General features: G+C 51.0%; 1 protein-coding gene across 7 annotated transcripts in view; it reads left to right on the top strand.

The window, feature by feature from the left end:
- Prrc2b (proline rich coiled-coil 2B) overlaps positions 1–25,088 on the top strand; it is a 93,786-nt gene that overhangs the window by 54,294 nt on the left and 14,404 nt on the right. For 5 of the 7 annotated variants that reach the window (XM_052724392.1, XM_052724389.1, XM_052724390.1 and 2 more), the window contains exons 10-19: positions 4,771–4,861; positions 6,841–7,033; positions 11,670–11,985; positions 12,976–13,196; positions 15,432–15,627; positions 19,443–19,659; positions 20,283–22,346; positions 23,417–23,619; positions 24,016–24,161; positions 24,601–24,742. In XM_052724392.1, the coding sequence (XP_052580352.1) occupies positions 4,771–4,861; positions 6,841–7,033; positions 11,670–11,985; positions 12,976–13,196; positions 15,432–15,627; positions 19,443–19,659; positions 20,283–22,346; positions 23,417–23,619; positions 24,016–24,161; positions 24,601–24,742 (3,789 nt within the window). The remainder of the gene's footprint in view (positions 1–4,770; positions 4,862–6,840; positions 7,034–11,669; positions 11,986–12,975; positions 13,197–15,431; positions 15,628–19,442; positions 19,660–20,282; positions 22,347–23,416; positions 23,620–24,015; positions 24,162–24,600; positions 24,743–25,088) is intronic. The other 2 variants (XM_052724391.1, XM_052724393.1) reach the window with 2 other exon arrangements.

Raw genomic sequence — 25,088 nt, 5'->3', positions numbered from 1 at the left:
TATGGGTCCTGCATGGGCCAGTTTATATAGCATCCTGTCAAACAGTTGAGGCAAGGGCATTTTTTTGCCCAGTGGCTTATCTTTTGCCACCAAGAAAGCAAATTCCATAATGAGTTTCTTCGATGCCCATCATCCTCTTTAAAGTAATTGGTGCTGCCAGGAGCAGACATGTCTCACTGTCCAGAAAAGTCCAAGTTCTTAAAAACATTTTAAATGCCATATTCTGTAGGTCTTTGAAGTGTTTGAAGATTACCTACCTAATTGAAATATACCTTTGTATACCTAAAAATCTTAACTAACATGACTATAAGTTTGATTACCATAGATGACTAATTATTAATCTGTATTTCTTAGTTATACATTACAATTTTAAATGAATCGCATAAATATAGTACCTTAAACAAGAAGTAGAAATATGTATACAGTATTATAACAAAATTAACTTTAAATTTGTATCAATAAACTAAAATCCATAGCAATGTATAACATTTCAAACAAGTTGTTGCTCTTTAAAAGCAGATTCAATAATCTACCCTTTCATCCTATCACATCTATATCCTCTTTTCTTTTTTTAGAAAGATTGCATTTATAATCAACCTCCTTTAAATAAAAATAAACATTCATAAACAATATTTTCACAATTTGGACATAGCTTCCCATACTATTTCCTGCTTATTGGGGGCGCTGTCAATCTTATGTGGGTCCTGAGAAAATTAAGAATTATAGTTAAATCTTGCTGTAGTAGTCTGTGAGGCAATATCATCTCAGCCAGTTGCCTTGAAAGCAGTTTTGGATGTTGGATCATCTGGGCCATGGCTGTCTTTCACGGGGTCTTGGTTGGTCAAACCATATTAATCTGGAAGCAATCCACAGGTTCTCATCTTCTGTAAAAACAAAAGCAGAACCTCTTTTCTAAAGCAACGTATCCTTAGACACAAATTTTGAAGTCAAGATACCTTTAAAATACATAATGGTTTAACTTAGTAGCTCCTACAATCAAATGTCTCTCTGCAGTTAAAAATCCCAAAAACAATGTAATAATATGCAGTATCCAGATTCTTTGTGTAATTTCTATCCTTATGGTGGCTTAACTTTCGTATTATTCTTACTGTCTCTTTAAAGATTTTATTTTTTGAAACTATTTCTTTATATAACTGCCTTTAATCCTTTTCCTCTCTCTTCCAAGTCTATGTACATTTTTACGACACCCTGTACACCGTTTTTGAGTTTTATTCCATCTGAATCTGTCTTATTGTGAATCTGTAATCATTTTTTGACCATCGATTTAAACTGCAGTGTGGCTAGGACCGCAATGTGGCCAGGACCGCAGTGGCAGCCATGGCTGCTGGCTCCGCCCACCTCAGCTTCCCAACATGGTAGAGGTGCGTTTATCGCCAACTCTGGGAAAGAGTGGGTCTGTGCCTGCATTCTGCAGCATGTAGCCCACTGCAGGGCTTGGAGGTACCTCTGTGTACCTCGGCAGGACTTGGCCATGCCGCTTAGCTCATGGCGGCTGGCGGCCAGCTCCAAGAGACAAAACTCTGTCTCTTTTTCACAATGGTAGTAGGAGCTTGGGTGAATGGCTCAGTTAATAGTGTTTGTCCAACCTGCAGAAGGCAGTAGGCTCAATGTCCATCCACTGTATGGATTGGCTGTGGTGGCCCGGGGTGGCAAGGAGATGGGAATACATAGCAAGTTCAAGGCCAGCCTGTGACACATGGAAATGTCTCCTAAGTAAATAAAGATGATAGTTTTCAGGTTCTTCATGTTTGTTTAGTTGGTGGTTGGTTGGTTAGTTAGTTTTTCAAGACAGGGTTTCTCTGTGTAGCCCTGGCTGTCCTGGAACACACTCTGTAGACCAGGCTGGCCTTGAACTCAGAGCTCCACCTGCCTCTGCCTCCCGAGTGCTGGGATTAAAGGCGTGTGCCACTGCTGCCCGGCTTGGTTTGTTATGGTTTAGATACTGCTATAAATGCAATTCTTTTTTTTGTTTGGTTTGGTTTGGTTTATTTAAGATAGAGTTTCGCCGGGCGGTGAAAATTTGCATTTGCATACCTCATGGTATTTTCTAGCTGTTTTTTGGCTTGGCTCTCTTGTGCTTTGTTAATGCTAATTCTTTAGTTAATTAACATCTATCGGTGTGTGTGGTGTATGCTGTGTGGTTTGGGTTTCACTCGGGAGGCAGAGCCAGGTGGATCTCTGTGAGTTCGAGGCCAGCCTGGACTGCCAAGTGAGTTCCAGGAGAGGCGCAAAGCTACACAGAGAAACCCTGTCTTGAAAAACCAAAAAAAAGATAGAGTTTCTCTGTGTTGCCCTGCTGTCCTGGAACTCACTTTGAAGACCAGGCTGGACTCAAACTCACAGTGATCTGCCTCCCTCTGTGATTTAAGGTGTGTGCCACCACCGCTCGGCTGAGTGTGGGGTTCTTATCTGGGCAAATCAGGAATGAAGAAAGGGAAGTGCCCAGCTGGCTCTCTCTCCCTTTTCCTTCATCATGGGGCTCCGGCCCGGGGCCTTGAAGCCCACATTCAGTGCGGTCTTCCCTCATCAATTCACGAAGTGAGACACCCCAAATTAGGCCTTACTAGTGCCCTGGCATTGCATAATCAAGTCAGATTGATGATCAGAAATGATTTTCCTGCTCCTTGTTATTCATTTTATATATTTATTTTAAAGGATGTGCTTTTTTTTTTTTAAATTATCGAGGCAAATGCTAAGTTTTTACTTTGATTTAAAGGTAAATCAAAGAACATTTTCTGTGTGGTTTTAATTCCATTCAGTGTACTGAGACTTGTCTTATTTATGGCCATATAACCCTGAGCACACCAATCTCCTCTGATCTCAGAAGCTAAGCAGGGTTAGGCCTGATTAGTACTTGAATGGGAGACTTGTGGGCTTGTTTGTTTTTGAGACAGGGTTTCTCTCTCTATGTAGCCCAGGCTGTCCTAGAACTTGCTCTGTGGACCAGGCTAGCCTCAAACTCAGATGTGTCTGCCTCTGCCTCCCAAGTGCTGGAATTAAAGGCGTGCACCACCACCTAGTGAGACTTGTTTTATGACCAGGACGGTCTGTCTTGGAGAGCATCCCAAGTGTGCTTGAAAAGCTGTGTGTAATAGCCAGTATAGTCGGGTGCTAGAGGTGTCCTTCCTGATTTAGGTACTTACTGTGGTTCCGTTCAGGTCTATCCTGGACTGGACTGTGATATATTAAACCTCTGCTCTGATTGTGGATTTGCATGTGTCTGTCTTTAAATCTCTTGGGCTTCTGATGCGTTTAATCTTGAAATATGTTGGTATTTAACCTCTTTGCTCTGCACATTTGCATACCTCATGGTATTTTCTAGCTGTTTTTTGGCTTGGCTCTCTTGTGCTTTGTTAATGCTAATTCTTTAGTTAATTAACATCTATCGGTGTGTGTGGTGTATGCTGTGTGGTTTGGGTGCGTAGAGGTCACAGGTTGACATAGGATTTCTTTCTCACTTTCTTCTCCACCTCATAAACTTTTTTAATTTTAGATTTATTTATTTATGTGTATGACTGTTGTGCCAGCATGCATGTATATGTACTAGGATCCCCTAGAACTAGGGTTACTGATGGTTTTGAGTTGCCAGATGAGTGCTGTAGCTAGAGTTTTCCTGCCTGGCCCACAGTCAGGACAAATCTCTCTCACCCCGCCAGTCCCACAGCCACTCAGACCCGACCAAGTAAACACAGAGACTTATATTGCTTACAAACTGTATGGCCGTGGCAGGCTTCTTGCTAACTGTTCTTACAGCTTAAATTAATCCATTTCCATTAATCTATACCCTTGCCACGTGGCTCGTGGCTTACCGGCATCTTCACATGCTGTTTGTCATCATGGCGGCTGGCAGTGTCTCTCTGACTTAGCCTTCCACTTCCCAGCTTTATTCTCCTCCTTGTCCCGCCTATACTTCCTGCCTGGCCACTGACCAATCAGTGATTTATTTATTGACCAATCAGCAACACATTTGACATACAGACCATCCCACAGCAGAGTGCTGTGAGCTGAACCCTGGTCCTCTTCAAGAGCAACAAGGGATTTTAACCACTGACTGGGTTCCATGTTTGTCCACCCCTCAGTACAGGGGATATCAGCATGCACCGGTATATCCGACTTTTGTGTGGATGGTTATAGGTGTGCACCAGTATGTCCGACGTTTGTGTGGATGGCACTCAGTCCCTCGTGCTTGTGAGGCAAGCGCTTTACTTACTGCCCCATCTCCCTGGTCACCCACATTCATTTTTATGGCCAAATAATATTCTGCTGTGTGGACCGACCACATTTTGTCCATCAGTTACGGACACTTTTCCTGCCTGTGCCAGTCAAGGTAGGCTATGACAGTAGAAATCTCTCTGTCAGAGTCTGTGTTGGAGAGGCAGAGTCCTGTCTGGTTATGCACATCTTACTTTCTTTTACCTTGAATTAGTTTCAGGCTGGGTGTAGTAGCACATGCCTGCAACCCCGGCCTCTGGGGGCAGGCCCGGAGAACTGTGAGTCTGTGAGAGTCTGGGTTACATAGGGAGAGTTTCTGTCAGGGGGTTAGTATTGCCCAGCCCATCACTCTTACAGGAACCTAGGAACCCTCCCTGGTACCTGCAGGACTATGGAGGGTGGCAGCCAGGTGGAGTGAGCTGCCCATCACCTCAGTTGGGGCACCACAGGCTCAACGTTCAGACTGTCTTGTGGTCCCCTGGGAGACTCTGTCATCCTCATGTGTTCTCATCTTCATGGGCCCTCTTGCTGTTGCAGGCCTCCATGAGGAAGTGGACTATTCCGAGAAACTGAAGTTCAGTGACGATGAAGATGAGGAGGAAGTTGTGAAGGATGGGCGGTCAAAGTGGTGAGTCCTTCCACCCAGCTCCCAGCATGGGGCCGTCAGAAACCTACACAGCTTGTTACTGATGCTGCATGGAGTTCACGGTGCCAGGAGCGCTTCTTGGTTTCCATTGCAACCTGCAGTTTCAGGGATGAGGTCTATAGAGACAGCATGCAGCAACCAGCCAAGATTTGCATCCGGGCCCGGGCCCTGGTCCTTCCTCCTCTGCACCCAGTCTCCCAGATCGTTGATGGGTGTGGCACCCTGAGAAGCTTTTGTTGGAAGCCACCTCAGGCCCCGCTTGGTTAAACCAAGAACTCTCCCAGCTCGGCTCTTGCGCAGTGCACCTGGGAGGTGCAGGAGAGGTGTGCAGATTGGGTGCATCCCTTCTGCCCCTATTTCCTTCCTGGGTCATTCCCACTGGACTAGGTTTACCTAATGCCCTTTAGAAAATGCAACATTATACTCCAGTTCTTTTAGAGGGTTTGTCTGTTTTTGTTTTGTGTTTTGATCGTTTATTTTTATTTTAAAATTGTGTGTGTGTGTGTGTGTACACATACATGACCACAGGTGCCTGCAGAGAATAGAGGCTTTGGCACCACTGGAGGCTTCCAGGATGTACTTGGAGTTTCTGAGTCTCCTTTGACATCTTCTGATTTGCTGCGTGTATTATCAGCCCCGGAAGCTCTTCCTCTTTATCTCTGGAGCTCTTGGGACCAGCAGCCTTCCTTGTCTGGCCCCTAGGGGACGGTCAGTGTGTCTCCTTCCTTCGGCCTGCCTCTCATGGCTCATCCTTCACATCACCTTCCTCCCAGAATCCTAGCTGGTTTCTGAGAGGCCAGACCGTTTCTCAGAGGTCGGGTCCGAGGTCCCTAGCACCTGTCTCTCTGCTTTTTTTTCCTTTTTGTAAAATTGTTTTTAAAAATTTGAGACAAGGGTCTCAACTCTGTAGCCCTGGCTGTCCTGGAACTCAGTGTATAGACCAGGATGACCTCAAGCTCACAGAGGTCTTCCTGCCTGTCTCCTGGGATTAAAGGCGTGTACCGCCATGCCCAGCTTTACAAGCAGTTGTTAATCTTTCTGTCTTCTTATGTGCCTCTCCAGCTACCTGCCACACGTGTGCGCGCGTGCCTGTGTATGTGTGTGCGTGCGTGCGTGCGCGTGCGTGCGCGTGTGTGTCTGTGTGTGTGTGTGTCTGTGTAGCTAAGCTGCCTGTCTTTGCTGACGGCTTTCCTGACACCTGTGCATATATGACTGTGGCTGTGTTGGGCCCTGCTCAGCACACCTTCTCCCTCCCGCAGAGCCTCAGTGCAGCCCTTTTCGGGACCGTCTCCTTTTCTACCCTGGTGTACTTGCTGGATTCTCATTGTTCACTGGTGGTCGGCCTCTTCCTCCTTTGCAGAGCTCTGGGGGCACTTGTTCTGGCAGAGCCGAGGAGGGAGCTGGAGACTGAGGCCGGGTCCCAGCCTTGCCCTCTGTCTCCTCCTGTGGCAGCTCCTCACCTCTCTGAGGCCGGCTCCAAGCACATTAAGATTTTATTAATTTTTATTTATGTGTATGGGTATTTTGCCTGTATATATTTCTATGCACCACATGCATGTAACGTCTGTGGAGGTCCCAGAGGGCATTGGATCTCCTGAAACTGGAGTTACAGGCAGCTGACTATGAGCCACCATGTGGATGCTAGAAATTGATGAAAAACTCAACAGCTCTCCAGGCCTGATTCCCAGCTCTTTCAATATGAGCGAGCAGGCCTGGTCTTTGCCATCGAGGATGGGGGTGAATTAGATGTCTCCTGGGGGCTTCATGAGAGATGGTGACTTGGTTAATACTGGCCTGAATTTTGTAGTTCACAGGTAAAGGATGTGAGTGGGGTGTTGAAGGGAATTAGTCTGTAAATGGTTGTAATAGCTGGCTGCAGAATTCCCAGCGGCCCCTGACCGGTGAGGTGAGACAGCCCTAGCTGTCTGGGGAAACTGCTGAACAGTTGTTGTTCCTCCTAGGAGCAGCTGGGACCCGAGGCGGCAGCGAGAGTCGTCACTGAGCTCTGCAGACAGTGCTGATGCCAGGCGCTCTCAAGAGGAAGGAAAGGACTGGGGAGAAGCAGGGAATGTGTCCCGCGTTGTCCGGAAGGGGCCAGAGCCGCAGCCTCCTTCCAGGAAGCTCCACAGCTGGGCATCTGGCCCTGACTACCAGGTATGCGGGCCCACGTGCTGTGCCCTCCTGTTTCCCCCGAGCCCTGGCGTGTGCTGTGGACTTGATTGCATGCTCGCTCTTGCTCTGCCTCTTTCTCTTTTCCTTCTTTACTCCCTACACATACACGCACACATGCACGCACACGCACACACCAATCCAGCCACTGTCCTGAGAGTTTGTACTATGTTGATGTCAGTGGCTGGGTTTCCAGAAAATGCCGGGTCACGTTTCTTCTCTCATTCTCCCTTTCTTTTTTATTTATGTTTATGTGTTGACACATACGTTATGGCATGCATGTGGAGTTAGGTCCGAGGACAACAACACCTTTGTGAAGTTTAACTCTCCTCCCACCTCTACACCGTTTCCAGAGATCAGACTCATATTGTCAAGCTTCAAGACAAATGTTCTACCTCCTGAGCTGTGTGGCTAGCCAGAGTTTATGGAAAACTTGGAATTAAATATAAAGACTGACTGGGCATGGTAACACGTGTCTTTAATCCCAGCACTCAGGAGGCACAGATAGGCAGGCGCTCCATGATTCAAGACCAGCCTGGTCTATATAGTAAGTTCCAGGCCAGCCAAGGGCTTCACAGTGAGACCCTGTCCTCCATTAAAAAAAACAAAGATGAGCTGGGCGGCGGCGGCGCATGCCTTTAATCTCAGCACTCGGGAGGCAGAGGCAGGCAGGTGGATCTCTGTGAGTTCGAGGCCAGCCTGGGCTACCAAGTGAGTTCCAGGAAAGGCGCAAAGCTACACAGAATAACCCTGTCTCGAAAAACCAAAAAAAAAAAAAAAAAAAAAAAAAAACAACAAAAAACAAAGATGAAAACAGCTGTTTGCCTGGCTGGCTGAAGAGGGCGCCACCTCCCGGTTAGCTGCTCTCACTGCAAGCTGAGCTGGCCTCATCTTCTGCCCAGACACTGGTGTGTTTTAAGAACCAGAATCAAGCGCTGGGCGGTGGTGGCGCACGCCTTTAATCCCAGCACTCGGGAGGCAGAGCCAGGCGGATCTCTGTGAGTTCGAGGCCAGCCTGGGCTACCAAGTGAGTTCCAGGAAAGGCACAAAGCTACACAGAGAAACCCTGTCTCAGAAAACCAAAAAAAAAAAGAACCAGAATCAAGCCAGGAAGCACGTGTTGCAACCTCGCTGTGGCACATCCACCAGGCAGCGATGCTGGTGAAGTCCTTCATGCATGAGCTCACCTGTTATCACTGCGACTCACTTTCCCATGGTCTCCTGGCCTGGGTGCTCTGGAGAGGGTGAGCTCCTCAGATTGTCTTGCCCTGGTGCTTGCTCCTGGTCAGGTCCAAGGCTTGGCCAGCTTCCCTGGGCTGTTTTCTGGACTCCTCCTGCCTCTGGTGACTGGCACTTTGATCTCTTGGTGAATGTTGGCGATGTTGCCAAGGCTTGCACTGGACAGTCCCTTTCTCTCCACTGTGAGTGATGAGGAACGTGGGGAGGGATGGGGAGAAACATTGAGACTGGCTAGCCTATTTGTCATGCTTAAAACTTGGTGTGTGTCTGTATGTAGGATATGTGTATGGGAGTACGCATGTGGAGGTAAGAGGACATCTTCCTGGAGTCAGTTCTTGTTTCTCCCTTGGTCAGCGGCGTGTGCAGCAAGCACCTTCACCTCCTGAGCGGTCTCCTTGGCCCCCGTTCATCATCCTTTCAATGTATTCATTTATTCCAGCAGCCGATCAGCTCCCATCATCTGGTGTGAAGATGGAATTGTCTTTGCTTTCACTTCCCTGTTGTGGGTCCTTGCTTCTTATCTTATTTTGAGATCTTTTTACTTCCTGAGGACTAACTCCTTAAACTCACCGAGATCCAAGTCCTCTGCTGTCCCAGTCAGTTCTCCTAGGAACTCTTCATTCCTTTGAGTGGTGGGGAACACTTAGACACAGTGCATGCATGCATGAGTGTGTGGGTCAATGTGCGTGCATGAGTGTGTTTGTGCATGTGTGCGCCTGTGCAAGAGCTCACATTCCACCAGATGCCTGTGGAATTCAGAGGACAGCTTTGGTATCCATCTTTGCTTTCCACTCTGGTTAAGACAGAGTCTTTGTTGGTTTCTGTTGAGTTTGCCAGGCTAGCTGGCCTGAGCGCTTCTGGGCCATCTCCTGTCTCTGGTTCCCGTCTCCCTATGGGAGCGCTGGGGTCCAGACACTCAGGCCTTCCATCTGCCTTTTCCAGATTCCTCACACTTATACAGTAAGCACTTTAACCCACGAGCATCTTCGCAGCCCCTCATTACATATTACAGCAGTCACGTGTCCCTAACACTGATGCCTACTGGTTGGCTCCTTCGTGTGAAGTGTCCATTGCACAGATGTCCTCCAAGCCCTTAGAGGTGCCACCTTTACATTAATTTCCATGCCACGCCCTGTCCTATGGTTGTCCCAAACCAATCCACCACTCAGATTGCATGCCTTGCACCCTGCAGGGCTCCGGCCACCCACAGACTCTGTGACTCCCCGGCAGCTGACACACACACACCTTTCTTGCCACATCCAGTGATTGTGGGTGAACACATGTTGGAAAAGAGAAAGGCACTGTTTGGAATCCTCTTGGGAAACACGTTGTTTTTGGCTCCTCTGCCTCATCATGCTCAGTGAACAGGCTTTCTTCTCCTGTCTTCACTGTGTGACCGGCACTGTGTGACTGGGCGCTGTGCTGGCTACAGAGCATAGAGGTGAATCAGACATTGTGCCTCCCCTCCTGGAGATTCCTGTGCCGAAGGCTTCGCAATGAACCTGGACCTTTCAGTCTGTTTAGCACTTTGGCAGGAGGTAATCAGGTTTAAGAATACATAAAATTGGACTGAAGAACTGGCTCTGTGGGTAAGAGCATGTACTTTCAGCGGATTCAAGTTCAAGTCCCAGCACCTACATCAGGGGTTCCCAAGTACCTGTAACTGCAGCTCCAGGGAAACCTGGACACTTTGGGCCATTGCTGGCACACGCAGTCATGTGCACATACTCAACACAGACATAAACACATAACTTAATAAAAACAGAAGTGAAAAAAAGAAAAAAACAGAAAATGCACAAAAGGTAGGTTGTCAGGATGGCTCCGTGGATAAAGGAGCCTGCTGCCAAGTCTGAGGACTGAGTTCAATCCCCAGCACCCAGATAGTGGAAGGAGAGAACTGACTCCCAAAAGTTGTTGCATATAACACGCACATGCACACAAATAAATATGTAATTTTTTCTTTTTTTTTTTTTGGTTTTTCGAGACAGGGTTTCTCTGTGTAGCTTTGCGCCTTTTCCTGGAACTCACTTGGTAGTCCAGGCTGGCCTCGAACTCACAGAGATCCACCTGGCTCTGCCTCCCAAGTGCTGGGATTAAAGGCGTGCGCCATCACCGCCTTGGAGTATTGGCCCAGGTGTTAAGTGTGTTTCCCGCTCTGCCAGCGTACCTGAGATCAGTTCCCAGCACCCCGCTCTGCCAGCGTACCTGAGATCAGTTCCCAGCACCCCGCTCTGCCAGCGTACCTGAGATCAGTTCCCAGCACCCCGCTCTGCCAGTGTACCTGAGATCAGTTCCCAGCACCCATGTCCAACAGCTCACAGCTGTCTCCAGGGTCTGACGCCACCTTTTGGCCTCCAAGACACCTGTACTCACATGCAGAAACACACATATGAACATTTTCTTTCTTTCTTTCTTTTTTTTTTTTTTTTTTTTTTGGTTGATTTGTGAGATCAGGTAGCTTATCGGGGAATCCGTGAAATGGTCAGTGGATAGCTGTTTGCAGAGCAGGGCAGATGTTCTGTTTAGTCGCGGAGTGAAAGAAGAGTGAGTGGGGTGAGGGGCATGTCCGAACTTACATTGGAGCGTCTACTCTCGCCTCGTTGGAGTTGCAGCTGCATCACGAGAAACGACCTTTTAAGAGGAAATCTAACTATCACCAGTGTGTGTTTCTTTCTGTGAGAAGTGATACGCGAATAGCCACAAGAGAAGGCAGGGCCTTGCCATATTCTGTCTGTCTGTCTGTCTGTCTCTCTCTCTCTCTCTCTCTTGTTTTTTGATTATTTGAGACAGGGTTTCTCTGTGTAGCCCTGGCTGTTCTGGAACTCTAGACCAGGCTGGCCTTGACCTCAGAGATCTGCCCTCCTCTGTCTCCTCAGTGCTAGCATTGAAGGCATAGGCTGCCACCACCCAGCCCTGTTGGACCGTCTTTGACCGTGGCATACACCTGTCTGGCCACCATTCAAAACAGGCAGTCTCTCTGTGTGGCTGGGAATGGCTCCCCTCCAGTGGTTTCTGCTCCTCTGTGCCTGCAGCAGCAGCAGCAGCATTGGTCACTCCCTGCAGACTAGTGGGACGTCTCTCTGGTGTTGAGTTTTTCTCAGGACACCCTCAACACCCTGCTTATATTGTACCGGACAACCAGCAGGATACTCAGGGATGGAGAAACTATCCAAAAGACGTGTTTGTAGTCATGCCTTCTCATTAATGTACAAGCATCGATCTGAAGTCAGACTGTAGGGGTTACGTGGTCATGGTGGGGCCCCCTGTGGCCCTTGGAGTCACTGAGTCATTTACTGTTTTCCTGGTGTCGGTCTCAGTGGGAGGGAAGTAGCCATTGTCTCAGGCTTCCGACCTGAACCTCATTCCCTCCTTCTTTTGGCAGAAGCCCACAATGGGCAGCACGTTCCGACAGCAGTCCTCTGAGGACAAGGAGGACAAGCCACCCCCACGGCAGAAGTTCATCCAGTCAGAGATGTCGGAGGCTGTGGAGCGAGCCCGAAAGCGCAGGGAAGAAGAAGAGCGCCGGGCCCGGGAGGAGAGGCTGGCGGCCTGTGCGGCCAAACTCAGGCAGCTGGATCAGAAGTGCAAGCAGGCCCCGAAGGCCAGCGAGGCCCTGAAGCCTGTGGAGAAGGAGGGCCCCCGGTCCCCGGGCATCGAGAAGGCCTCCCCACAGGAGAACGGCCCTATTGTCCGCAAAGGTGAGCGGACTCCCTATCCCATGGTGGGGAGCCTTGAACCATCAGCCCCACATTCTGACTATAAAGTAGCTAAACCTGTGGCTGAAAGCACATTCTAATGGGAAGCATCAGTCTGTTGAAGTGTAGGCCCGGCTGCCTGTGGTGACACACACTTTCAATCCCAGCACCCAGGAGGCAGAGACAGGATCCCTGAGAGTTTGAGGTCAACTGCTCTACATAGAGTGCCAGGACATTTGGCTACACGGAGAGACCCTGTCTCAGACACGCACACACATGCACATACACAAGTGTAGGCTTGGGTACTTGTGTGATTATAGCTCAACTTTTTTTTCACTCTGATTTTGTGTGTGTGTGTGTGTGTGTGTGTGTGTGTGTGTGTGGTGTGCCTCAAAGTATATATAGATATGTGGAGGTCAGAGGGCAACTCTGTCCTGATTGTCTTCTACTTTTCCATGGGTTCAGAGGGTTGGACTCAGGTCTCTAGGCTATACTGTTAGTCAGGCCCTGTTGGTGGTATACGCGTTGATCTCACTGAATTCTCACACAAGCCCCGTGGAGGAGGCAGCCATGGCTGCTATCAGTACTTACAGAGAATTCTGGGCAAGGGAGGCTGAGCAAAGGGCTCAGGGTGCCCGCCTGTGGCTGCTGTTTCGTTCTGTCTGGGGATGAATTTGTAGTAGTCAGTGAGTTAGGGCTACTGTCTCCCTCGTCAGAGTCCTGTATCCTGCTTCACCACAATCAGGTACAGTTCTGAGCTGACTCAGCATCCTCACTGGTGGTTTTTGATGCGGGGGTACAACCTCCTTACTGGCTTTGTGGGGAATCCGCAGTCTGGTGCCCAAGGAACACTTGATGCAGGCGGCTGGACCTGCGTCCCTGGTTCCCCAGCGGAGAGTATGTAGCCACGACAGAAGTATTTGCTCTTCACCACATAGTTGGCTCAGTTCCTGTGAGTTCACTGTGCCATTTCTTCACCTGCCTGTTCTCTAGGCTCCCCAGAGTTCCCTGTCCAAGAAGCCCCGAGCATGTTCTTAGAAGAGACACCTGCAACATCCCCTGCAGTAGCTCAGAGCAGCAGCAGCAGCAGCAGCAGCGAGGAAGAAGCCAGGGAGGCCGAGTCCCCTGCACAGGAGTTCAGCAAGTATCAGAAGTCCCTTCCTCCTCGTTTCCAGCGGCAGCAGCAGCAGCAGCAGCAGCAGCAGCAGCAGCAGGTAAAGCGATGGACATGACCATGAGCAAATGTTCTCCCCACTCACCTCCAGTTTAAAGAAACGGCAGTATTCTTACATGTCACAGTCACCATCACAGATGTCAGAGATGACACCTCAGAACTTGGACTGTCTCCCCATTGGTAGAGGCTCTGTGCGTACACACTGATTGGTGCACTCTCTGAGCTGCATTTGGTGCAGTGTGGGGGCAGTCTTCACTCAGAGCACCCCCTCTGACCCTATTCAATTATACCGGGGCTTCTGAGTTTCCTAAAGCCTGGTTGGTGCATTGGGAGTTACTGGAGAGGGACACCAGCTTTGGATTAAGGATGTTCACCTTGTATAGGGCTCCCACCCTCAGCCCATGTTCTTCTTTGTAAACTAGAGAGAGTGCCTTCCTCAGCAGAGCAGAGAGCCTTTGGCAGTGATGCCCATGAGCAGGCCAGAAGCATTGCCCATATTGGTCTGAAACCGTCAAAATGGTCTGCTCTTTTCTCTGGAGATGGTGTGGCCAGTGGCTAGCGTTGCAGCAGTCCCCATGTCCTGGGGACCTCCTCTGCTGGAAGTGTCCATGGCAGCTGTGTGCCCTGGAGAGTAGTGATTGCTGGGACTGGGGCTGGAACTTAGTGGTAGAGCTCGCCCGCATGAATGAGGTCTGAGGTCAGTTCTCGGTACCTGGCATACAAAGGAAAACACTTCTAGGGACTGGGATGACGGGGGTGTTACTTGGAAGCCCAGCAGCTGAGAGTACAATATTTTTATCTAAGACTTTTTTGTTTTTGTTTTTTGAGACGGGGTTTCTCTGTGTAGTTTTGGTGCCTGTCCTGGATCTCGCTCTGTAGACCAGGCTGGCCTTGAACTCACAGAGATCCGCCTGGCTCTGCCTCCCGAGTGCTGAGATTAAAGGCGTGTGCCACCACCGCCCAGCCAATCTAAGACTGTTTTAAGTAAACTTGTTTTTTAAAGACGTTTTTCCCCCCCAGGCCTCATGTGGATATATGTGGCCAGACATTGGGCGCCATATGTAGGCAGACTTTTCTGTCCTTCCCATGAGCTTCCAAAAAAGCCCACAGAGACTTCTTCCTAATTAAGAAAGCCCAGCCTCTAGCTTAGGCTTGTTTTTAGCCAGCTCTTCCTACTGAAATTCACTTATTTCTACTGATCTATGTGCTGCCTTGAGGCTCACTTACCTCTGTGAACTTCACATGTTGCTTCTTCCTGTCTAGTTCAATACTCTTCAGACTCTGCCATTTTTCCCAGCATTCTCTCTGCCCCGAAAATCTGCCTAGCTATCGGCCACTCAGCTTTTTATTGACAATGAGAGCAACACATTTTCAGAGGATTATTCCACAGCACAGAGCTCGTGGAGATGACATCATGAGAGACGTCTGGTGGGTGGCGTGAGGGTCTCGTTGCTGAGTAGTCATTGGTGGTTTGTGTTTATCTCTTCAGATATCTTAGAACACAGTGCCATAGCAAGCCAAACATATACCACCTCTTATGATTCAGATTCAGATTCAGTTAGGGAGACAGCCTCGAAAACCAGCCAGCTACCATGACAGCAGCAAACGGAGCAAAATAGGGCCCTGGTTCGGCCTGGTGGCTGCTTTCCAGAGGCAATGTGCTTATGCTGGGAGTGTAGTGAAGAGCATCCTAGTCCAAGGCCCCAGCCTTCCCACGGGCTAGCAAAGCTCCACAGGACTGAAACAGAGAGTCGGGTGCATTGTGGAGGAGTAGCCAAGAAAGACCCCCCATAGGCTGCTGGGAGCCATATGGGGTCAGACTGGTAAGAAGAGAGCAGGGGACTTGGAGCCACAAATGTGGGGTGCCATGACCCTGGTACGTGAGCGGGTCTGATTCTAGGAAGTAGTCATTCAAACGGTAACTCTAGTCTGATGGGGATAGCTGAGGTGCTGCACACAGTCCTTGAAGTGACACCATCATGGCTGTTCATCCAGCTCAGAGAGACCTCAGCCCGGGACATGTTAGTGTGTGCATGTCCGGTCTCCATTCCCCCCCACCCCCCTGACACACACAGGGTTTCTTTGAGTAGCTCTGCAGACCAGGCTGGCCTCAGGCTCGAACTCAGAGGTCCACCTGCCTCTGCCTCTTGAGTCCTGAGACTAAAGGCGTGTGCTACCACCGCCCAGCTTGTTAGGGCCTTTCTGGAGGACTGGAGGGCTGTACCATGCGCACTGGTGTGCGCCTCAACCCCTCATACATGTCTTCTTCCTCCAGGAGCAACTATACAAGATGCAGCACTGGCAGCCGGTGTACCCCCCGCCTTCTCACCCCCCGCGCTCCTTCTACCCACACCACCCCCAGATGCTGGGCTTTGACCCGCGGTGGATGATGATGCCCTCCTACATGGACCCACGCATTACACCCACTCGGACACCCGTGGACTTCTACCCCTCAGCCCTGCATCCTTCAGGTGAGCACAGGGCCAGGTAACTGGGAAGGGAAGGGAAGTCGCCAGAAGAGTTAGAGCCACTGAGTTCAGTCTGGCCTGTGTCAGGTTGTTCGGTTGCTCTTGAGTTTTACCAAGTTAAAGACACAATTTTGCTCCTGTCAAAAAGTTATTGGGACCTGAGTGTGGGTGGGGACATGTTTGTAATTTCAGCACTTGAGAGGCTGAGACAGGAAGTGAGACCAGCCTGGGCTATGTATTGGGACTCTGTCTCCAAACAAACAAAATTGTTGGCTTGAGTTACGAACTTGTATATTGTAAGTTGCCTGGATTACACTCAGATCTCTGCCCGTCATCGATCCTCTTTGCATCCTGGCTTTTGGGTTTTCTCCCTTAAAACCAGCTTTGGAGTTTCTTCAACCCTTTGTCTTACTGTACAGTTCTCTTTATAGTACAAGTGCCTACTTGTTCATTATTCCTACTTACAATACAATCTTTATAGTATTGTTTCTAGTGTTGCTTTTTTGGGGTCCTGTGATGTGACATTCTCAGCAGTAAGCTGTTTATCTCACTGCCGAGGTGGTGCATAGGCATAGTGATTGTTAAGTGGTCTCAGTCTCTTTCTCGTCATATCCAAGTCGTCCATGAACTTGCACTTGCCAGTTGTGTTGTACAAATACCCGTATCATTAGTTTTTAAAATCCCCTTGATCGGTTACTAATGGGTGTTAAAATTGCTGACCACAAGGTTTGAAATTTAACTTAGTGGTAGAGCTCATTCTTTTAGTATTCACAAGGACCTGGGTTCAACTCTAGCACCAAACTTACAAACAAATAAATATCCCAGTGTGGTTGTGGCTTTGTAGAATCCTCATAAGCCACCAGTGTTGGTTTTTGTGGTGTTTTTTGTTTTGTCTCTGTGTAACCCTCTAGCCTTGAACTCACTCTGTAGACCAGGCTGGCTTCCAACTCACAGAGATCCACCTGTCTCTGCCTCCTGAGTGCTGGGATTAAAGGCGTGCGCCCCCACACCTGCTTTTTAGCTTGTTCTTGAGACCTCTCTCTCACTGTAGCTCAGGCTGGCCTCACATTCACGAAGTCCTCTTAGGTCAGCCTCCTGTGTGCTGAAATTACAGGCTGGGGCCACTGTGCCCAAACAAACACTCGTTCTTGCGGCATGAGTCCGGAGGCCCGTGGGAAGGATGTACCCCTCTTCTTTATGTCGGTGTCGGTTTCCTGTCTTTGCTGCGTTGTCTGGGTTTAATGTAATTGTCCTGGGTTTCTTCACTATTTGATACCTTCTGTTCTGGACTTACTGTGACTCTTCTGGAAGGCTTCCTGTGTGGATGAGAAGGCTTACTCGGATAGTCTATAGCTTTTAATTGCCAAAGCTGGTTCCTTTAGGTTTATTGGGAAGCTGAGTGTGGTGGTATGTACTTTTAATCCCAGCACTTGGCAGGCAGGTGCAGGCAGGCCTCTAATTTCGAGACCAGCCTGGTCTACAGGATGAGTTCCAGGAAAGATAGAACTACATAGTGAGACCCTGTCTCAATCTTCCCCCCCCATCCTCACCAAAAAAAAATTGTTTTCTGTCTGTGGGCTGGAGATAGCCCAGCGGTTGAGAGCGCTGGCTGCTCTTTCAGTTCCGGCTCGCACATGGGAGCTCACAAACCGCCTTACGTCCAGTTCAGAGGACCCAGTGCCATCTTCCCAGCCTCTATGGGCACCAGGCAAGCATCCACATACATATATGCATACGTATGTATGTACATACATACATGCATGCATGCGTGCGTGCATAAATATATATTTACATACACAGGCAGGCAAACATAACAGGATCCGTCTCTCTCTTGTTGTATTGTGTTCATCTCCCATCCTCAGTGATATTCCAGAGCTCCTGTTTTGTGTCACCCTCCTGCTGCGACTTCAGGCCATCCTTTCTGTATTGTACTTTCCACATGAGAAGGCTGGGTTTGCTCCCAGTGGGAGAGAGGAGAGAGAAGGGAATGTAAGTGTGAAAAGGAACTAATAGGAAGGCGGTTGCCTCCATGTTGCCATCCAGGAATCCGTCTTAAGAACTGTCTGCAGCTCTTCCCCTGTATAATCTACCTTTTAAATTTCAGTGACTATATTTCAATAATTTATTTTTATTTTGTGTTCATTGGTATTTTGTGTGCATGTATGTCTGTGTGAGGGTGTCAGAATCCCTTGAACTGGAGTTAAAGATAGGCCTGAGCTGCCATGTGGGTGCTAGGAATTGAACCCAGGTCCTCTGGAAGAGCAGCCAGTGCTCTTAACCACTGAGCCATCTCTCCAGCCCCAGCAGTATATTTTTTGGAAATAGGGTGTGCTTCCCAAATCATTGTTTTATTTTTCTTTCCTCCTCCTCTTTTTAACATGCATTTCTCCGTTTGGGGGAGTGTCACCCGCACAGCATGTGTGTGGTGATCAAAAGGTCTCTGTCTACCATGTGGCTTTGGGGATTGAACCTTCACTCCTCCAGCCATTTCACCAGCTCCTAGTAAAGGTTTTCTTTGTTTTTAAAGACAGGGTCTCTATGAGGCCTTGCTTGTCCTGGAACTAACTATGGAGACTAGTCTGACTTCAAACTCACAGAGTGCTGGGATTACAGGCGTGCACCATTGCATCCACCAAGATTTTAATTCCTTCTTTTATGCTTTCAATCATTTAAATATAAATTTTTAGTGTTTTAGGTTGTTCTACAAAGTATCTAGTTATGATATATTACATTCCATACACATTCTGGCCAATTTTGTCTTTTAAGTTCAGTTTCAAGACCTGATAAGGATTAGATTCTGGCTGGGCCTTCATTGGATTCGGGGCCCATCCTCCCAGAGCCCCTTATAACCAGTTTTGGTTAATTTGAGAGATCTCTGCATCATTCTGGAAGGCAGAAATTTGAATACAGCCATCCTGAAAACCCTAAGAAAGCAAGTAAGAATGCAATTATATTTTGAATTCCTAAGGCTGGTTGGTTTTATCCTTCCCTGGACTGGACTGAGATGAATGTCCAGGTGGGAATCCCCTGTACCAAAGGGGGTTTCTAATGTTTAGTAGTATTTCAGAGGCATTGGAAGTCTTCTGAGAGGATGCCAAAGAGTAGGCCTGCAGATGTGGAGAGGCTGGGGAAGGAACATCACGTTACCTATGTCCTAGTCATCTGGACCGCTTGCTCCATGCTCTCCCTCCTCAACAACAGAATTCTCAAATAAAGAATGCAGAGTATCCGTGTCCAACTTCCCGTAGGGATAGTAGGAAGTGAAGCCAGATCTCTGTCTGAATCAACTGAGTGCTGGCTGTCTGGTCTTTGTGAGCCGTCTGGGATGTGGCTCATCTGTCCAAAGCTGTGCAGTGTTGCGGCGGCTCCCGGGCCAGCCCCGCTGATTTGACATCTGGCTTCCATTCATTGTTTTCACTATCTTTCAAATGGGTCCCCCCCTCCCCCCCAAGACAGTGTAACCCTGGCTGTCCTGGAACTTACTCTGTAGACCAGGCTGGTCTTGAACTCTTGAGATCCGCCTGCCTCGGCCTCCCGAGTGTTGGGATTAAAGGCGTGCGCCACCACCACCCAGCTCATGGATTCTTGTTCTGGGAACCAGAATTGGCTCCTAAGGGTCATAAGCAGGTCATGTGGTGTGGCCCTGTGCCACAGGGTCCTCTGTCAGGGTAGAGTGAGGACTTACATGCTGAAGGCGTAGCTGCTTCGTCCATGTGGTGCTGGGACCGCTGCCTCTGTTTTGAGGCTGTGTTTTGCTTTGAGGCCCTTGCCAGGCACTCTATGTCAGAAGAGAGAGCTTGATTCTTTGTTTTCTTCAGGACTGATGAAGCCCATGATGCCTCAAGAGTCCCTCAGTGGGACTGGCTGTCGCTCTGAAGATCAAAACTGTGTGCCCTCACTCCAAGAAAGAAAAGTGACCACCATCGACCCAACTCCCGTGTGGAGCCCTGAGGGCTACATGGCACTGCAGAGCAAAGGTTACTCACTGGCCCACCCGAAGTCTGCCGACACCCTGGCCATGGACATGCACGTCAGGTGAGCTGACCCTCCTGCTGCTCTGCGACTGAAGGAAGACTCCACAGTCCCCATGGAGGGCCCTAGGAAGAGGCCCCGTCCCTGGGGACACTGCCCCGAGGGAGGGGCGGGGCGAGTGTAAGCAGGTGTGTTTGAATGCTTGGTGTGAGTGACTCTTTCTAATGGCCAGGCTGAGGCTCAGCAGGAACCCTGTGGTCGCCGCTGCCGCCGCCGCCGCACTGTGGGCACGGGCAAAGGCGCAGAGGGGCGGGCTCACAGGCAGCTGGGTTGGGGGGTCTGGGCTTGCTCCTCCTGTGTGAGCGGGAGCTAGCCCTGGCACCCCTCGGCCCAGGCTCACAGACTCCCAGGCTCCAGCTTGTTCATTGCTCCAGGGACTGCCAGCTCCTCTCTGTCTCCAGGGTGGTGTACTGAGCTGCCACTGCCGTCGCCACGCTCACGGACTCCAGGGGCCACCGAGCAACGTGTCTTAAGCTAGAGCAAATGTTTGCTTGTGGTTTCTTTTCTTTTTAAAAAACATTTTTTTTTTCTTTAAAACAAACCAAACCAAAACTAAGCCCTGTTCAGCATGGAAACCAGGAACCAAGCTCCAATCACATTGACTGATTTTTCTGGTTCCTTTTCAGGAATGAAAGGTCTTACTCTGCCTCCCCCGGAAGGTCAGGGGGCTTAAGTGCCCAGCGCGATCTCTTTGAGGAGAGAGGGGAGGAGTTCTTGAGTGCTTTTGACAAGAAGGCCCAAGCAGACTTTGACAGCTGTGTTTCTGCTCAGAGAATAGGCCAGGAGCTTTTATTTCCACCCCAGGAAAATGTTCAGGAGGTGGGTGCTCCTGGGGGGCGTACCCCAAACCTCAGGTGTTCCCCATTGGAGCCCGACTTTGTCCCAGCCGAGAAAAAGCCAGAGTATGGCAGTTGGGATGTTGGCCACCAGCCACAGGCTGCCGACACAGCTAACAGTGTCGAGCGGGAGGCACCCCAGGAGGAGCCATCCTTCCACGCTTCCTCCTGGGAGAAGGAAGGGAGCCCCAAGAAACAACCAAACCCAGAGCCCGAGTGGACGCCCGAGTCCCGGAGCCAGCACCAGGAGCAGCCGGGCAGGACCCGGAGGTCGGGACCCATCAAGAAACCTGTCCTCAAGGCCCTGAAGGTGGAAGAGAAGGAGAAGGCGCTGGAGAGGGCCAGGCAGGGCCTGGGAGAGGAGAGCTCTCAGCCGGCCCTAGACAAAGAGCCCATGTGCGGGACAGAAGAAGATGAGGATGAAGAGAACAACCCTGCTCTGGCCAATGCCTCCTCTTCTGCCCTGGAGGACAAGGCTGCTGCCCGGCCTGGGTTTGGCCATGAGGCCAGCAAGCCGGATGAAGACGCTAAGGCTGATAAGACCTGGGAGAGCAGGCCCTCGAGGGATGCCAGTGACATTCCCCCAACCAAGAGAAACAACTGGATCTTCATTGATGAGGAGCAGGCCTTTGGGGGCCGGGGCCAGACCCGCAGCCGTGGCCGCGGCTTCAGAGAGTTCACCTTCCGAGGCAGCCGGCCTGCAGGCAGCAACACAAGTGGTCTGTGTGGCACGGGTGTCCTCGGGGCTCGCAGCATGTACAGTGGTGGCCAGCGCAGTAGCCGAGGCAGGGGCCTTCGTGACTTCCCCCTGCCAGAAGACTGCCCTAGAGCCAAGCCCAGGCGCCGCATCGCCAGTGAGACCCACAGCGAGGGCTCTGAGTATGAAGAGCTACCCAAGAGGCGGCGTCAGCGGGGCTCCGAGCCTGGCCACGAGGGCATGCTCCTGGAAAGGGACGAGGGCGCCCTGAAGAAGGACTCTTGGCGCTCCAACAGGACTTACACAGAGGACCAGGGTGGCCTAGATGCCCGCAGCCGGGGACCCCGGGCCTGTGGGAGGGCCCTCCCACCTCGCCTAAGCAATTGCAGCTATGGCCGAAGAACCTTTGTCACCAAAGAGCCTCCCCACTGGCAGAGCCGGAGCCCAGGTGGCTCCTGGCAGGAATATGGCCCCTCGGACCCATGTGGCCCACGGCGAACCACTGACAGAGACTACATCCCAGACTCCTACCGACACTCTGACACATACGGCAGCAGGGTCTTCGAGGACAGCCGCATGGAGGACAAGAGGTCCTTTTTCCAAGATGACCACGGGGCAGATTCTGAAAATGCAGAGAACAGGCCCTTCCGCCGGAGGCGGCCCCCACGCCAAGACAAGCCCCCTCGCTTCCGGCGCCTCCGTCAAGAGCGGGAGTCCCTGGGCTTGTGGGGACCCGAGGAGGAGTCCCACCTGCTGGCAAGTCAATGGCCAGGCCGGTCCAAACTCAGTCCTGGGGACAAGAGTGGTCCTGGAGGTCACAGGTCCCCAGAGCTCTCCTACCAGAATTCTTCTGATCATGCCAACGAAGAGTGGGAGACGGCCTCTGAGAGCAGCGACTTCAGCGAGCGTAGGGAGCGGCGAGAAGGCCTTGCAGCTGAGCCTGAAGCACAAGGGGATGGTGGCCTGTCAGGGGCCAGTCTGGGTGAGAAGAAGGAGCTGGCCAAGCGGAGCTTCTCCAGCCAGAGGCCCCTGGCTGACAGACAGAGCCGCAAGCTGGAGCCGGGAGGGTTTGGGGAGAAGCCTGTTAGGCCAGGTGGGGGTGAGGCTTCCCCCCGCTGCGAGAGCCAGCAGAGCGGGACTTCTCTGAAAGTCAAAAGGTAACGCGCCAGCACCATCTCGGGTCCTTGTCGTTGTCCTGTCCGCAACAGCACCAAGTCCATGCATGCACGCCCTGCCAAGCCAGGCGGCCCTGGCCGCTGTGTGTGAGCGTCTCCATCACCTGCTCCTGCATTGCTTGTCGCTTCTCCATGGTGTGTCATTGTTGATGTTGTGGCTTGATCAACTCCACCCAGAGTGCCCATAGCCTGTTCCCCAGAGGCCTCCTTGTGACTGCTGTCCTAGCCAGTGTCCCTGGAGTCCAGCCTCCGAGTGTATTCTCAACCCTGCAGTGGTGGCTGTTGCCTGTGTGTGGTGCCTGGGGAGCGCTGACCGGGAGACATCCCTCGCCTTTTGGTCATGTGGAGATAGCTCTGGCCCTTGGCGGTCCTGCTTTCCTGTTGCCGCCTGGGCAGGGCTGGAGCCACCAGGAACGGGAGCAGGCCGCTTGCAGCCCATGAGCCTGGTTCTCTAGAACTGGAAGCTTTAGGATAGGTAATCTGTTGGGTATTGACCCACTGCCCCGGGCTTGTTGCCTCAGATTGAGGTTTCAGGGGATGCAGAGGTCACCCCTCCTGTCCTTGTAATTCAGGGTTCGCAACTCTGGTGTACATACCCTGAAGAAGTTGAGGAAAGTGTTTGTTCTTTCAAGTGTTTGTGTGACCACACTCCAGCCCCTAAAAGGCATTGTGAATGTGCTCAAAAGCCCTGCAGCCAAGGAAACCTGTGCTGCTGTTTCTGTTCAGAAAGGCTGGCAGTCCCGTCCTGGGCGCATTTGCCCAGCCTCTTCTCACTAAAGGCAGCATGCAGTGCGAGGGAATGGAATGCTGGGAAGGAGGTGTTCACAGCAGCCTTCCCCTGCTCAGGTAGAGTCCTTCCCCACAGAACTGAACCAGCACATAGCATGTACTGTCCGCAGGCCTTCCTGACCCTTGATGGCTCCGCAAAAGGTTCTGGAGCTAGACAGCTGCCATGTCTGTGTGTGTGGGCCTTGTGCATTCCAAGTTTTTCCTCATCCCTCTCTCCTAGCCTTTGCGTGATGGCGAAATCATGAAATCCCCTTCCTTTGCAGGTCTCCAGATGAGGCCTTGCCTGGAGGCTTTGGTTGCAGCAGTGGAAGCCACTCACCCTATGCCCTGGAGCGGACCACTCACACCAGCTCCGACAGTCCTGAAGCCACCAGGAAGAAAGCAGAGAAGGAGGCTCCCCTGGCTGCCCAGAGGGCTGGTGAGCAGCAGGAAGAGGCCCGCAAGCAGTTTGATCTGGGCTATGGAAGTGAGTTGACCCTAGTCTCTGGGACTTGGTTGGAGTGAGGTGTGTGGTGCAGAGCAGCCCTGACTCCTGTCTTAGGATGCCTCCGGCCTTCCTAAGCCCCCATGACATCTGTATAACTTCCCAGATTTTAAGGGGGTGCCCAAGGTTCCAGGGTGCTCTGTGGTATGTCCATAGCCACATGGCTAGCAAGAAACAGAACTGGGTTCATGAATCTGCATCTTTAAAGGCAGTTTTCTCCATCATGGTGCCTGAGCTCCTCTGGGTTGTGTTTGCAATGTCCCCGGTCACATGGGCATGAGAAGGGTGGGGCACCATGTCCAGGTTTCCTTAGACACTGGGAAAGTGGACTTCTGAGCCAGGCATGTGCCTTGTTCTTTCTTGTGACTTCTGGTTCAGATGCCATCATTGACAACTGCGCGTCCAGCCCTGGGGAGGAGAGTGAAGTGGGCTCCATGGTGGGGGAAGGCTTCATTGAAGTCTTGACCAAGAAGCAGCGCCGCCTGCTGGAAGAGGAGAGAAGGAAGAAGGAGCAGGCTGCTCAGGTGAGGGCCAGAGGGCAGCCCTGGGTGGAAGAGAGGCAGGCAGGATGTCTGTCAGGAATGCATTATCTCCACTACCTGTCACCATTGCCCTGAAACAGACAGGAGAAGATAGACTCTAACGACCAAAATGTGACCCGCCAGGTCTGAGATCTGTCTCACAGCACCCCTATGTCTTCCTCTTTCCTGAATGAAACCCCAGCCTGGCTGGGTGACCCCTGTCCTGCAAATCTCAGGGGGCTGGAACCCTGTGACAAAATGCTTGAGGCTGGCACGTCTCTCAGCCTGCTCCTGGGGCCAGTCTGGCTAACCCGGCAGTGCACCGAGTCAGACTGAGGTTTTGAAGACGGGTGTCGGGCATCTCAAGCTAGTTCGCTTTTCCCAGGAGAGTTTGTCGTCTGTCCTGTCTTAGGCTGCACTGCATTAGCCTCTTCTCCTGTAGGTGCCTGTCAAAGGTCGGGGCCTTTCAGCACGTATCCCCCCTCGGTTTGCCAAGAAGCAGAGCAGCCTGTGTCTGGAGCAAGGCGACGCGGCTGTGCCTGGCAGCAGCCTGGGCACTGAGATCTGGGAGAGCGGCAGCCAAGGTGAGGTGGGTGCCTGGCTCAGAAAAGGCAGGGCTCTTCTCCGAGAGTCACCTTTGAGCCTGGAGTATGAGTGCATCATTACCCATTTCCTGGGCCACAGCAGAGCCAGTGTTGAGTGGCATCTGAACTGTTGCTGCCGCAGTCCCTGGCGGGTGACACATCCCTGACCCCAGTGCAGTAGACCGGAGGAGTTGGTGTCAAAGCTGGCACCTTGGAGGAGGAGGCGTCGTATTTCCTCACCTAGTAGAAGAATGAATGACAGAGGGCCGGGACTGGGTTAGCGAATGCCCTTCCCCGACAGGAAGGGCAAAGTTCAGACTAAAGTCAGTGTACCTTCTTGAAAATT

The sequence above is a fragment of the Peromyscus californicus genome, unplaced genomic scaffold (assembly GCF_007827085.1).
Source record: "Peromyscus californicus insignis strain IS unplaced genomic scaffold, ASM782708v3 Scaffold_7__1_contigs__length_154581171, whole genome shotgun sequence".
Lineage (NCBI taxonomy): Eukaryota > Metazoa > Chordata > Mammalia > Rodentia > Cricetidae > Peromyscus > Peromyscus californicus.
Note: the sequence above shows the minus strand (reverse complement) of the source record. Positions and strands in the feature narration are given on the sequence as shown.